At 38.1% G+C, this 12,263-nt stretch overlaps 1 protein-coding gene across 3 annotated transcripts in view; it reads right to left on the bottom strand.

Annotated features, from left to right (window-relative positions):
• Positions 1-12,263, bottom strand: part of PPARGC1B (PPARG coactivator 1 beta) — a 56,730-nt gene that overhangs the window by 11,728 nt on the left and 32,739 nt on the right. For all 3 annotated transcript variants that reach the window (XM_072146207.1, XM_072146208.1, XM_072146210.1), the window contains exons 2-6: positions 7,764-7,931; positions 5,893-6,087; positions 3,407-3,523; positions 2,117-3,155; positions 325-361 (exon numbers count right to left, since the gene is read on the bottom strand). In XM_072146207.1, the coding sequence (XP_072002308.1) occupies positions 325-361; positions 2,117-3,155; positions 3,407-3,523; positions 5,893-6,087; positions 7,764-7,931 (1,556 nt within the window). The remainder of the gene's footprint in view (positions 1-324; positions 362-2,116; positions 3,156-3,406; positions 3,524-5,892; positions 6,088-7,763; positions 7,932-12,263) is intronic.

Genomic DNA, 12,263 nt, shown 5'->3' with positions numbered 1-12,263 from the left:
ATAAATAGGGTGACAATTGGATGTTACCATTTGGGAGAGGCGTACGTGATCATTTTGGTATCCGATTTACGTATGTGAACCACTTTCATTTGTATCAAATCCATATAAACAGTGTTTTAAACATAAAAATAAATAATAATATTAAATGCACTTAAACTGACAAGGAGCAATCCTCCCCCACAAGGTGGCAGTATGAACCAATGAAGAATTACTTGTGCTACTATATAATATAATATATATATATATACACACACATACATATACACAAAAATCAGTTAAAGAAAAATATTGTATGTGTTATGTTAATAAATAAAAAGTGCTTACCTTTCAGTCAGGGATAATGGGGAGCATCTGGTATTATCTGAAAATATAAAAGTAAATTATTATTGTATTGAAATAGGACAAACTCCATTCCTTGCAATACTGACTATGCCCACTGTGTGGCGCTACAGCTTACAGTAAACTAACAGGCGCATTTGTGATCTAATCCTGGTCTGACTAGAATGCTGAAATCCCAATTACCTGCACTATACCAGGGATTATTAGAAGATGTGTATGCTGGAAACACACTGCCTTCTGCTTCAGAAAACCTTATGTCTACCATAACATGGCTCACTGTATTATCATCATATCCTTTCCAATACCTCAAATCTGATAACAAAACTGATTTTTTCATGTTTACTGGTCACATCACATTACATGAATCTGGTAGAGCTTTATGGTCAAAATGATCATTTACTGAAGATCCTCCAAATATATGAAGTGGCTATAAAAGCCCTTTTGAAGGCAGATCCACTCATTACCTATGGTGAAGTAGGAGCATATAACATCACTATGTTGAAAGAGCTAACAGTTCACTCGGTACTACTCAAGAGATTTCGGACAACATTCTGAGCACCCGGCCACCTATTTATAAGGACCATTGATAAATTGGTTGTCTCAGGATTTCCAGCAACAATTATCTGTACGGTGCCAAATAGATTTAGCTGATTTAAAGAGGTGTTCTAGAAATCATAGGAGGCCTAAAGCACCAAATGCTATCTTATGTAATCCCCTGATTTGTCAGACACGTATGATATTATTATATTTAAATTCTTTTTTCAATTGTAGATGTTAGTCTGACCTGAAGACAGGAGAAACTAAATGTATTCATTTAAAATGGTGCAAAGAATAATCTTGCATGGGATGCAACATACGTCTTAGCTGCTCACTGCAGCCTTCTTGAAGTAGCTGAAACACTACTGCTACTGCTCTTTCCATGTTAGGAGGTGGTCTTATTAGTTAACATCCTTCCCACCGATGTGCATAGATAGATAATCACAGATAGGACCACATTCTCGAATTCTCGGCATAGAAAGAGCAGGGTCAGGAAGTAAGAGTTCTCCTCATGGAGAGTTTGCCAATTAAGGCAGCCTTATAGACATGTGGAGACCTAAAGCCATTGATGCTCCACTAGGGAAATCTGGGAATATTTCATAGAAAGAGCAGAAGGATAAAAGGATAAGTAATACTAAATAGTTTCCAGCAAAACTACACATCAATCTGCTCAGTTTCTGGTGCTATGTAATATGCTGCTGTGGATTAGACTGCACTTTCCATGTGTTAGGTTCCCTTTGGTAACTTTGAATTAAGAAAATCTTTAGATGCAAGGGGTGGTAAATCACTATTTGGTGGGCCAGTTCACTTGTGCATTATGGTCTTTAGATTTTGACCCATGACAGATCCATGACAACAGTCCCACTGACTTATAATCTGAGCTGTCTTGTGCCACGACAGTGTCAATTTTCTAGACACGAAAAATCTTTCCCGCACAGATTGTCTGAATCTGTCATGGAGTCATCTAACAAAGCCTCTAATGCAGATGCTTCTACTGCAGGGTATACTGTGCGGGTATACTCCATGGTATAATCTTATGTGCACTTTTAGAATATCCTACATCTGTAGAAGGACTGGCTGGATAGTTACGGTAAGATGGTATTCTCCCTCGGTTTTCATTTGATGCATTGATTACCAAAATACATGACATTAGCAAATAAAATCCTCACCATGGCTCTCAAATCATACCATGTCGCTATTGCAGTCAATCAAAACCTTTGGTTTTTAGGTTCTGTCTTACCTAGGGCTTGGTACTGTTGGTTGGCAATGTCAGTGTGTGCTTCTGGGGCATTACTCTCAAGGATGTCCTGTAGAGCTCTGTCCAGTTCTGTTTGGCCATTTGTTTCATTTGACTCTCCAACTTCTATTTCAGCAACCTGCTCTTCATCAACAAATGGTTCTGCTGTCAAACAAAGGTTGAGTGCTGCTGGGAGCTGGTTGTCAGCGTTTGTCCGTGCTATACATGTCTGTGGGGAGGCTTCATCATTAAACCAGAACTCTGGGTTTAGTCTGCTTGAACGTCTCACATAAACAGAGCATTCCTGTTTAGAAGCAGATTTATGGGTCACTTGCTCTTGAGCAGTATATGCTGGGCTTCCAGAAACTGCTCCCATACATCGGCTCTCTTTCCTGAGAGCCAGATATGGCTTTTCAGTTTTCTCCACAGGTTTGATCCCATTTCCCAATCCCCCTTCTATTTTATCTTGCGGCAATCGGCTACAAGATAAATGAGAAAATGTTGCATATACTGGCTGTGCCAGCCGGTATGGCTTGCTGACGTCCTCACATACGTCTCTAGCTAGAAGTTCTTTCAGAATTGAGGACCCAGAGTGGATTTGTCTTGTCCTTTTAAGCATATTCAAAGCAAGACAGTTCCCTTTGGCATTTGCCATGTTCACTTTGTTTCCACAAGTATGGGTGGAATCGCTTTTAGTTCTCCTTAAGAGAATGTTGGATTGCTGGTGTTTCTCATCACTCTGATGTTTTTTGGGTGGCAGGCAATAGGTGTGCATATACCGGATGAGGTCTAGCACCGCTTGCCTTTCTGTCTCAGAAGTGAACTGTGGATCCTGACCCTGTAAAGCATTCACTGATGAGGAGCTCCCAGTCTCTTCTTCACTGTGCTCCTCTTCATTTGGATCAATTTCTTCATTATTGCTTTCATCTGTAGCTGAAGGTTTAGGGACACGTGTAGCTGATACCAAATGTCTGTGTAGTTCACTACAACTTCTGCCCTGTGCTTGAGGAATGCTAGAAGGTCTTTCTGTTGGACTCTCCACCTGTAAGAAAAAGCAACCTTAATTGTTAAAGTGTAACTAAACTTGTGAAGCTAAATTTATTGAATTGTGCAGGGCATAGCAAACCTTAGAATAAACTTAATTAGTAGTAGTTCCAGTCTAATACTGGAATGTTACTATTGGGAATACACAAAAGAAGTATATGCTAATATATTGCTGATCCACCCTGAATACATTTTCTCATTGCCATTACACTGCCAATAGTAACATGAATGTACAGAAGATGACTTTACCTTCAAACATTGCCGCTGAAGACGGACCTTTGAGGTTCCTTGATGTCGAGAGCTGCTCTCATTGTGTGCATCAGAGCCTGTAGGCGTCTGTGCTGGAGTAAGAAGCAACTTCTTAAGCTGTAAGAGGTTAAGTGAAGACACATCAGAGACCATACATTTGAAATATGAAAAGCTTAAATACATATTATAAATACATGGCTAAAATACTAGCATTGCTTCAATTACATAAGCATTCCCCAGATTCCTCTGAGCACAGCACATGTGGAGACATCATCTATTTACTAGTAGTCTGATAACATGGCAAGATTTAGCATTCATATAGACCACAATAGAACATTTCAGGGACCAAAACTACTTTTGCTAACATGAACAACAGTGTTAGGTAGATTGTACAAGAGAAGGCTTGTTCCAACAAACTAGCTGTATGACTGCAAGATTTACCGGCCTGTACACAGAGCAGCTGAACTGAACTGTCATGCTGAGTTCCAGTTCAGCTGCTCTGTGTGTGTGGGCACATGCAGGGAGTTTGCTGCAACAAATTCATGTGGAAGCTTAGTAGCGCACTGCATGAGTATTAAAAGAAATCTACCACCAGGACCATGGATTGTAAATCAAGCAGTGTTACATGCAGGTGTGTGCCCCCTCTGGCAGGATCTGCTCTTTTTTAAGCTTCCTATGCCTTTGTTTTAAGAAAAAAATGCTTTGAAGCTATGCAAATAAGCCTGTGGGGCTCCAGGCTCCATTAACAGCTCATTTGCATAATTTTAAAAGCCTTTTTATAGTAAAAACGAGGGTATAATGAGCTAAAAAAAATATCCTGCCAAAGGGGGCACACAACAATATGTAAGGGTGCTTGGTTTACAATCCTTCATCCTGGTGGTAGATGTCCTTTAAAGCAGTTATCCATTGGCATCTATCCTCTGTAGTGTTTAATTATTGGGAGTCCCTACTACTGAGACTCTCACCCACTATTAAAGAATAGGTTCTGAGCTCCCGGATACACCTCAAAACACTAATGCTTTAAGGAACAGTTTACGTGAAGTGGTGGCCGAGCACACGCCTTGCACATGGTCACACTTTCATTCAAACCCCTGCTTATTCCATCATACAAGGAAGTAAGGTGTTCTACAGATTACCAGAAATCCTGTAAATGGGCAATAGAATGGCCATTACAGGAAATTCCATGTAACATATTATCAGGGAATAAAGTTCTCCACCATGATCAAGGTCATTTTTTTCCATTCATGATATTATAATGCAAAGCGAATATTGTCATAAATTAATTTATTATACAACAACCAGGAACATACAGTGGGCGCAAAATTAAAAGTAAGACTAAATTGAAGTACATATTCTTATGTATAATTCCACATTTGTTATGCTGAATCCTGCCTACAGTTTTATAATCATAGAGCTGAAACAGATGCTGAACAATGGGCAAAACAGATCCCATTAAGCATATACCGGTATGTCATTTTTGAGCTAATAAATGATCCTTTTCACCAGCATGCTCAACCGTGTAATAAGTTGGATGCACCATCAGCTTTACAATTTTAATTTTCTAGGAGGTAAAAACAACTTTTCATTATTGTTATTTTGTAAAAGGGCCTTAAAGTTATCTCTCTAATAAATAGGTACACCCCTGCAGAGTAGAAAAATCACCAAATAAAATATAAAAATTCAATTATACATTAAAGTTACGGAGTACAAGTTCCTAATGCCATTCTTGTTAAGAACACATGGAAAATCCATCGCCTGGATTTTAAAAAAGTAATGAAGTAGAAACATAAAAGAATGTGATGTAGCAGGAGAATTTTGATCTAAGAAATATATCATATTAAACCATGTGTTTATTTTAAAATGGCCATTTATAATGTGTCCTTTACAATTATAAATTCACTTCATACCAGGGACTTGTATTGTATAGTGAAAATAACTAAAATAATTTTATTGATTTAATGCATAAGTTGCAGTTTATGTTACCAATGGAAACACAACTGTGATGATAAAATGGGTAAATGACAATGTTATAGAAAAAAAAAACCAAATGTGTAACTCCGTTTGGTTCCTGTATGGTTTTTAAGACATGTTTATGGCAAATCTTAAAAGTAACGAACAATGGAAACTTTGCTAGTTAGAAATAATATTTTAAAAATTAGGTAATTTTAAGGGACAATATTCCCTGTGATTAAATATCATGTCATAGGGAAAAATTCCAGCAGGTAGTATTATAAGGCCTCTCTAGGGTACTTGAAGCGGTCCAGTTCCAGTATATGTGGACAGTTTGTGATTTGCCAGCTAAAAGGAAACATCTCTGGTTTGGATACTAATAAGTACATATTAAACAAACAACATATGGATGAGTTTTGTATATTTTTAAAGCCTTAAATGAAAAAATTCAGACCTTTGGTGCCTATCATACCCATGCAGGCGGCTATTCAGGGCCTCATCCATTTCCACTTTAAACAGTAGGAAGTGGTTCTTACTATAGACAGCTCATCTTCAGTTTCTAGACTCTTAGGGAACTCAGCTGGGCGGCTGGGTTTTGGCGAAAGGGCAAGTGCGGGGTAGAGGTCCCCATCTCCAGAGGATATGAAGGCTGACAAGTTGATATCATCTTCCTGTATATCATCGAGTGTCTGTGTGAGGGCCGCCAACAAGGCCTCATTTTCCCCATCAATCTGAAAAGAGAAACGGTGACATTGATATGATGAAGATCATGTTTCTCATTAATTTGTATCCGATTTACTACTTGACTGTAAAAAAAAATACAGCATAAAGCAAATGCTTTTCCCACCAGATATCATGTTTGGCATATAAACAGTACATGCAGACCCCAGTTAACATACAACATAGGTTGTTTACATTTGTACTTAAGTTGAATTTGTATGCAAGTCGGAACTGGTATATTTTATAATTGTAACTCAGACAAAGACAAATTTGTGACGATTGGATTTTCAAAATATTGTGCTGTCAAGGGAACAAGGATTATCAATAAAGCTTCATTACAGACACCTTACAGTTGATCATTACAGTCTGGGACTAAGGTAAAGCATCCAGAGAGCTTCACCAGAGGTCACAGTAGGGAGAGAGATCTGTCAGTAACTAGGGGTCATCTGTGAATCGGGTGTCCTTAATTCGGGGAAAGCTGGTACACGATTTTGACTACGGAACCTCAATGTAATAAAGATACAGTCCCCTGACACCTGTCCCTATATAAGGAATATGCAAGTTTTCCATGTTGGGAAAAGTGAAACTATGTCTTCAATGGTCTTTACTAAACTCCCATTCGCTATATAGAAGTTATGTAGTCTGGTTAATTTAAGAGAATGGATTCATAGTACATCATGTTATGTCATGTATGATATGTCATACATCACTTTTATGGGAAAAAGGCTTTAAGCTGGCCATACACATTCAATAGTTGATTGCTAAACACATATGTTAATAGCTATTTTTTCTGACATATATGTTATGAATGGAAAAAGGATGATAAGCTTTTGCCAAACACAAGAATGTTTTTGCTTTTATACATTTAACAAAATACCTAACCCACTATAATTGTGTTTAGTGCTGGCTACTTATTGTTGCCTGATCATTATAATAATAAAATCAATGTCTAAATACACTACAGAGAGAATTTATTCATAAAAATGACGTCTGACCCATTGCAAGAGATTTATAGGTTTTGGGTATCAGACATTCTGTCATACAGTGTATTAGGTCATGAAAAATGGGGACTGAAAACTGCCCTGAAACAAGCAGTGCACTAATGTTTTATGTCGACTTTCAGTACATTTCATGTTTATGTCTCCCAGAACCCGTATGATTGAGCCATCTAAAGTTGACTCAGGGTGTAGCGAGAAATCGAGATGGAATTGATTGATTATTCCACAAAGAAGAGAAGCTTTCCGCTTCTTCTGCAGTTTTATTGCAAGATCTAAACCATTTTCTGAGTCAGGCACTTGTGTTAGCTATAACCTGCTGGTAACCTAGCTTCCAAATCCCCTTAGTCCTCTCACAGACTTCGCTGCAGTCTCCGAGACATCAGAGGTGTTTAAACATAAACTCCCAAACATCCGGTATTCTGCATTTAACAGATCTCCAGAGAATCTAAACTTGTGCTAACAAATCTAAGTGGAAAAATACATTCAAAAGTCCTATGTGTAATACAAATCTGACAAAGGACAAAATATTTGGAAGGGAAGAACATAAAATAACCCCAAATTACATATAAGAAGCGTAATAAATAGAGAATTGGGATGAAGTAAAGAAACCTGACAAAGGGAGAAAACACTAATTTTGAGTCAAGGTGCACAATTTGTGACTAGTTTAAGTAGATATTGAGTTTGGTCACCTGAAACAGCTCAGAGTCATCGGTGCTGTATTGGCTGGACTCATTCTCCGACTGATCATTACACCACTGTAACTCATTAAAGCAGCTGTTAGTGTCAAAATCTCCAGCATCCAACTGTGATAGATCGAACTCGGGGAAGTCCAGCGACAGCGATTCCTCTCCAGGCTCCTGAAAGAGAAGCAAAGGACACATGAAGATAAGTAAAATAACTCGCTCTCTAGGACATCAGGAAAGCTCTATTATTGGCAGAGAGCAAATTAATAGTTTTGTGGGCCTCCAACATCTAGCAAAGAAAAGTCCGGCTTTCACTTAGAAAGCCTAAACCATCTGACAAAGTGTTCTGTGCTCATGCCGGCATGGAATAGTGCCATTCCTTCTCTAGAAAGTATCCAGCATGTTATGTAACAGCAAAACAGTGGTGCTCCATGCCTACTCCAAACAAGTGCTGTGCTAAATTCCACATCTCAATACATGAGAAGCAAACAGGGTATTTAGGGAAACACTAGGAAATGGAACATTTTCCAATGACTAAAAAATGCATTTATAGGCAACACGTTATTGCAGTTTGTCAGACTGAGAATCTTGTATGCAACCTATTTCCTGAATTAAAATACTCCAAGGCCATTCTAAAACATATTACACACACCATAGCATAATCCAACGCTGCCCACAAATGCACAGTTTATTTGGCTGGCCCCGCGGGCAGGACAAAGAGCCATTGTATTCCTAGCAGAAACTACATTTTTGTAAGAACATTGTTTGCGAACACACAACTGCTTTCTTCCAACACGTGAATTGTCATAAGACAAAGCATCCATCTCTATAATAGTTGCTGTCTATTTTAGGCTTATTTACAGAATCTCTCTTCCTGAGATAATGTGTGATACAATTATTGTGCTTGCTTATCTCTTCAGTAGGCTAATGTACCACATTTTACACCCAGCAATGATGATGATCTTGGTTTCATTTATTTTCCCTCTCTTACTAAAAATGCACATTTTAAATAAATTTGTAATAAGATAAGAAAACAAATTTAATTTCGGTGAGCCAAAGAAAAAAAAAATGACACGGACGATCAATTTTAATTAGATTTGTCCCTTCACATTAGATCAGAAAATAGAGGACTTAAAATATCTGGTATTAAAAATCAATTCAATCCAATATTCAGATGTAGAATCCCAATGTATGGTTTGAGAGCTGTGTCATTACTTTGATTAAAAGATATGTTTAGCTGGGCAGCGGCAGTGGACTGGGGTGGTTGTTAGTAATGAATAGAAGCTTTCATGTCTACCTGTCCAGTATACAGGGTAATAGCAAGTCATGTAGTCCCTATCTGTGAAATGTACTATAATAATCGGAACAATAAGGGGATTTTGGCAAATTTCCAGTGCCAGACTTGAATCTGCAATGTTTTTTTTTTAATTATTTGGTATTACAGACTACCATCGGTCAGGATATGTATAAGTAATAGTTAATGGTATGGTTTTCGTAAAACTGGGATGAACAAATTCAAAGACGTCATGAACTAAATAGCTGGTTGGTCAAATAACAAAGAAATTACTCCTGATAGAGCTCTCAGGATACACATGGATACATTCACTGCCTAAGGTGACCTCCATAGAGAACAGGAAAGATAGACCATGTGTGGCACCTTAACGCCGTACCATACCACCATTACCATCAAAGGGGACGTATATGCAGCCGCATCCCCCCAGACGGCCATGCGAATGTACCCTAAGGTCTTCAATTCAAGTGGATTTCATACAGGGTTGCAATATTCCAAGTTTCTTTTTTCTTTGAACACAGATTCTAGCCATGATGGCACTACAATATACAGGTGGTCCCCTACTTAAGAACATCTGACTTACAAACGACCCCTTGTTGCAAATGGACCTCTGGATGTTGGTAATTTACTGTACTTTAGCCTTAGGTCACAATAATCAACTATAACAGTTCTCAAAGATGTCTGCAAATAAGCTTTATTGTTAATCTTGCTTCTTATGACAACCCAACATTTTTTAAATCCTATTGTCACAGAGACCAAAAAAATTTTGGAGTTACAATTATAAAGTATACCGACTTGCATACAAATTCAACTTAAGAACAAACCTACAGAACCTATCCTGTATGTATCCCGGGACGGTCTGTAGTTTTATAGTCAGTTATAGTGCTGTAAGTTGGTACCTAGTGAACAGAGTGGGATATGACTGGCAGAAGTTGAGCTGTGTATTACATAGGTTATGTAGGTATAAGTTTTTGTGATCCTCTATAGAATTTCTGAATAAAATCATGACAAGACTCTTGGGAGATAATGAGAGTCCTGATTACTCCGCCCACACACACAGAGATTGACAAACTTATGTAGACACATTAAATAATGGAGAAGCCGTCTGTCATAGCCCATGGATTTCCCATCATATCTGCAGTTGACGCACATTAAGGATACCCCCATACACATGTGAGCAATCTAATGTGTAGGGTAGCTGCAGGGAGCATCCTCCCATAATGAGATTTTCTTTTCTAAAGCTTCCATGATATGAGTGTAATGGTAACTGATTGAATTGGGAATTCCTTAATGGATACACATTGTGATGACTCTATGATATGATAATCTTATCTGAATGTAGGAAACTATCGTATGTGCAAAGCCATTCTTTAAGCTCAATGACAAGACTTTCAGATAGTCAACAAATTTTACTATCATAAACGTACATGCAGAAACACAATGGGAGAGAGAACAATTACACACATACGTTCTATTTCTTAGCTGTGAAGCCATTGACACGTTTAGTTTGTCATTCATGGCCATCCTGCTCAGTCTCATTAAGATTCACTTGATGTTGACCAGAAAGGGCTACTTCATTATGGGTAATCTAATAAAGTGAAAAGAGGCCTTTTCTTTATCTTACATGAAATCACAGCTTACTTCTGAAGATCGGATAATGCTTTCCATCTCCAATGCTCCTACCATCTTCACTCTTAATTCCATTTTTAACCTACTCATTGCCACTTGACGAAGACCCAGGCAGCAGAGGTGTTAAAATAGGTTTCACTGTTCACAAAGCATAAAGAGGAGGCCCAAGCTCTGTCTTGTGTATCACATCCCTCCCTCCTTGTGATGTGCGTAGGACTTAGCTCTATGCTCTGGGAACACAAGCTAAATATATCTCTCTAATTACAGAAAGCAGCTGGTACCTAGAGTGGCTGTTTCCTCTACACTCTCACTGTCTGTTTGCATTACGTAAAGCGAGAGGTAAGGGATACAAGTTTTCAGGAGTAACTTATCCAGATAAGCAGCATCCCCCATCAAATTCAAGAAAAAAAAAAAACAATGACGAAAATGTTCTACTTGACGAGTAATCATGAAATGACGAATCAATATCACATGTAATCAGAGGTGATGGTTTTATGTGCCCCCATCGATTTAGGAGTTGATCTATTCATTGCCATTTATTTTACAAAGTCGTATTTAAACGAACTATTCGTATGAGTTTCTGTGACCGAATTATAGCTCCACAACACGTAAAAATGTCTGCCACACATTCAGTCTTCCTCGGACCCAGCAAAAAGAGGGGTATCCCTCAAACCCAGGTCACTATAAAAATTTCAGCAATAGGTTTTTAACAGATGTTATGGTGTTAAATGAGGACACTGCAGTTCAGAAACAGCAAGAATTGTGACCATCTGTCTAACCTTTGTTGTATTCATTATTTGATATAATATTTCCAATTTAACCTAAAGTCGCGACTGTACAATGTGCTGTCTGTGATTGCAGCTGGCGGTATCAGAAAGTCATTCACAGGAACAGCTTTCATATTGGCTGCTGTGGCGAGAGAAAGGAGGCGTTATAGGATAGCTCGCCGAAGATGATAAAATCCAAGGCTTTCAATGGAAATTACTTGCACATTTTAAAAAAAAAAAGTCTTTGCATATTTTTTTTCTTGTGTTTAAAAGAGGATTTCGATTTTAGTTTTAAACACATATCCAAGATATTAAGTGTGAACTTCCCCATCTCAACCGTATTGGTTTGTAGATTAACCGGACACTATTTTCTTTCCATCTTGCTCAGCGTGAAAAATATCTTGCATTGACATACTATTTCCATAATTGGTTGTATTTCTCAAGAGAACCTTTAATCCAATAGAGATAAGACCATGACTGAACATTGTACGTTATATGAAAGACCCTAATAAAGGGAGTCCCAAATCACTCCATAAATAAAAAGCACTGGGGGACATTAACTGAGGGTTTTTTGGCTTTTTTGTGGCACTCCCACCTCCTTTTTTGCTTTCCGACCCATTTATTAGTGATCGGCACCAGAAAAAAAAAATTGATTTTCCACATACTCTCGACCCTGCTCCGAAAAGGGAGCGTGGTTTTCATGGTGTGGATACTCCAACACAATTAATATTTGATGTTGATCCTTTTGATATACTAACTATCCAATTGATGTGCATCCTGCCAGATAGTATAGAAAATGAGAAGTACTAAATGTTGATC

Source organism: Engystomops pustulosus, chromosome 4, assembly GCF_040894005.1.
Source record: "Engystomops pustulosus chromosome 4, aEngPut4.maternal, whole genome shotgun sequence".
In the NCBI taxonomy this organism is placed as follows: Eukaryota; Metazoa; Chordata; class Amphibia; order Anura; family Leptodactylidae; genus Engystomops; species Engystomops pustulosus.
The sequence above is the reverse complement of the archived record's forward strand: the minus strand, read 5'-3'. Positions and strand labels throughout refer to the sequence as shown.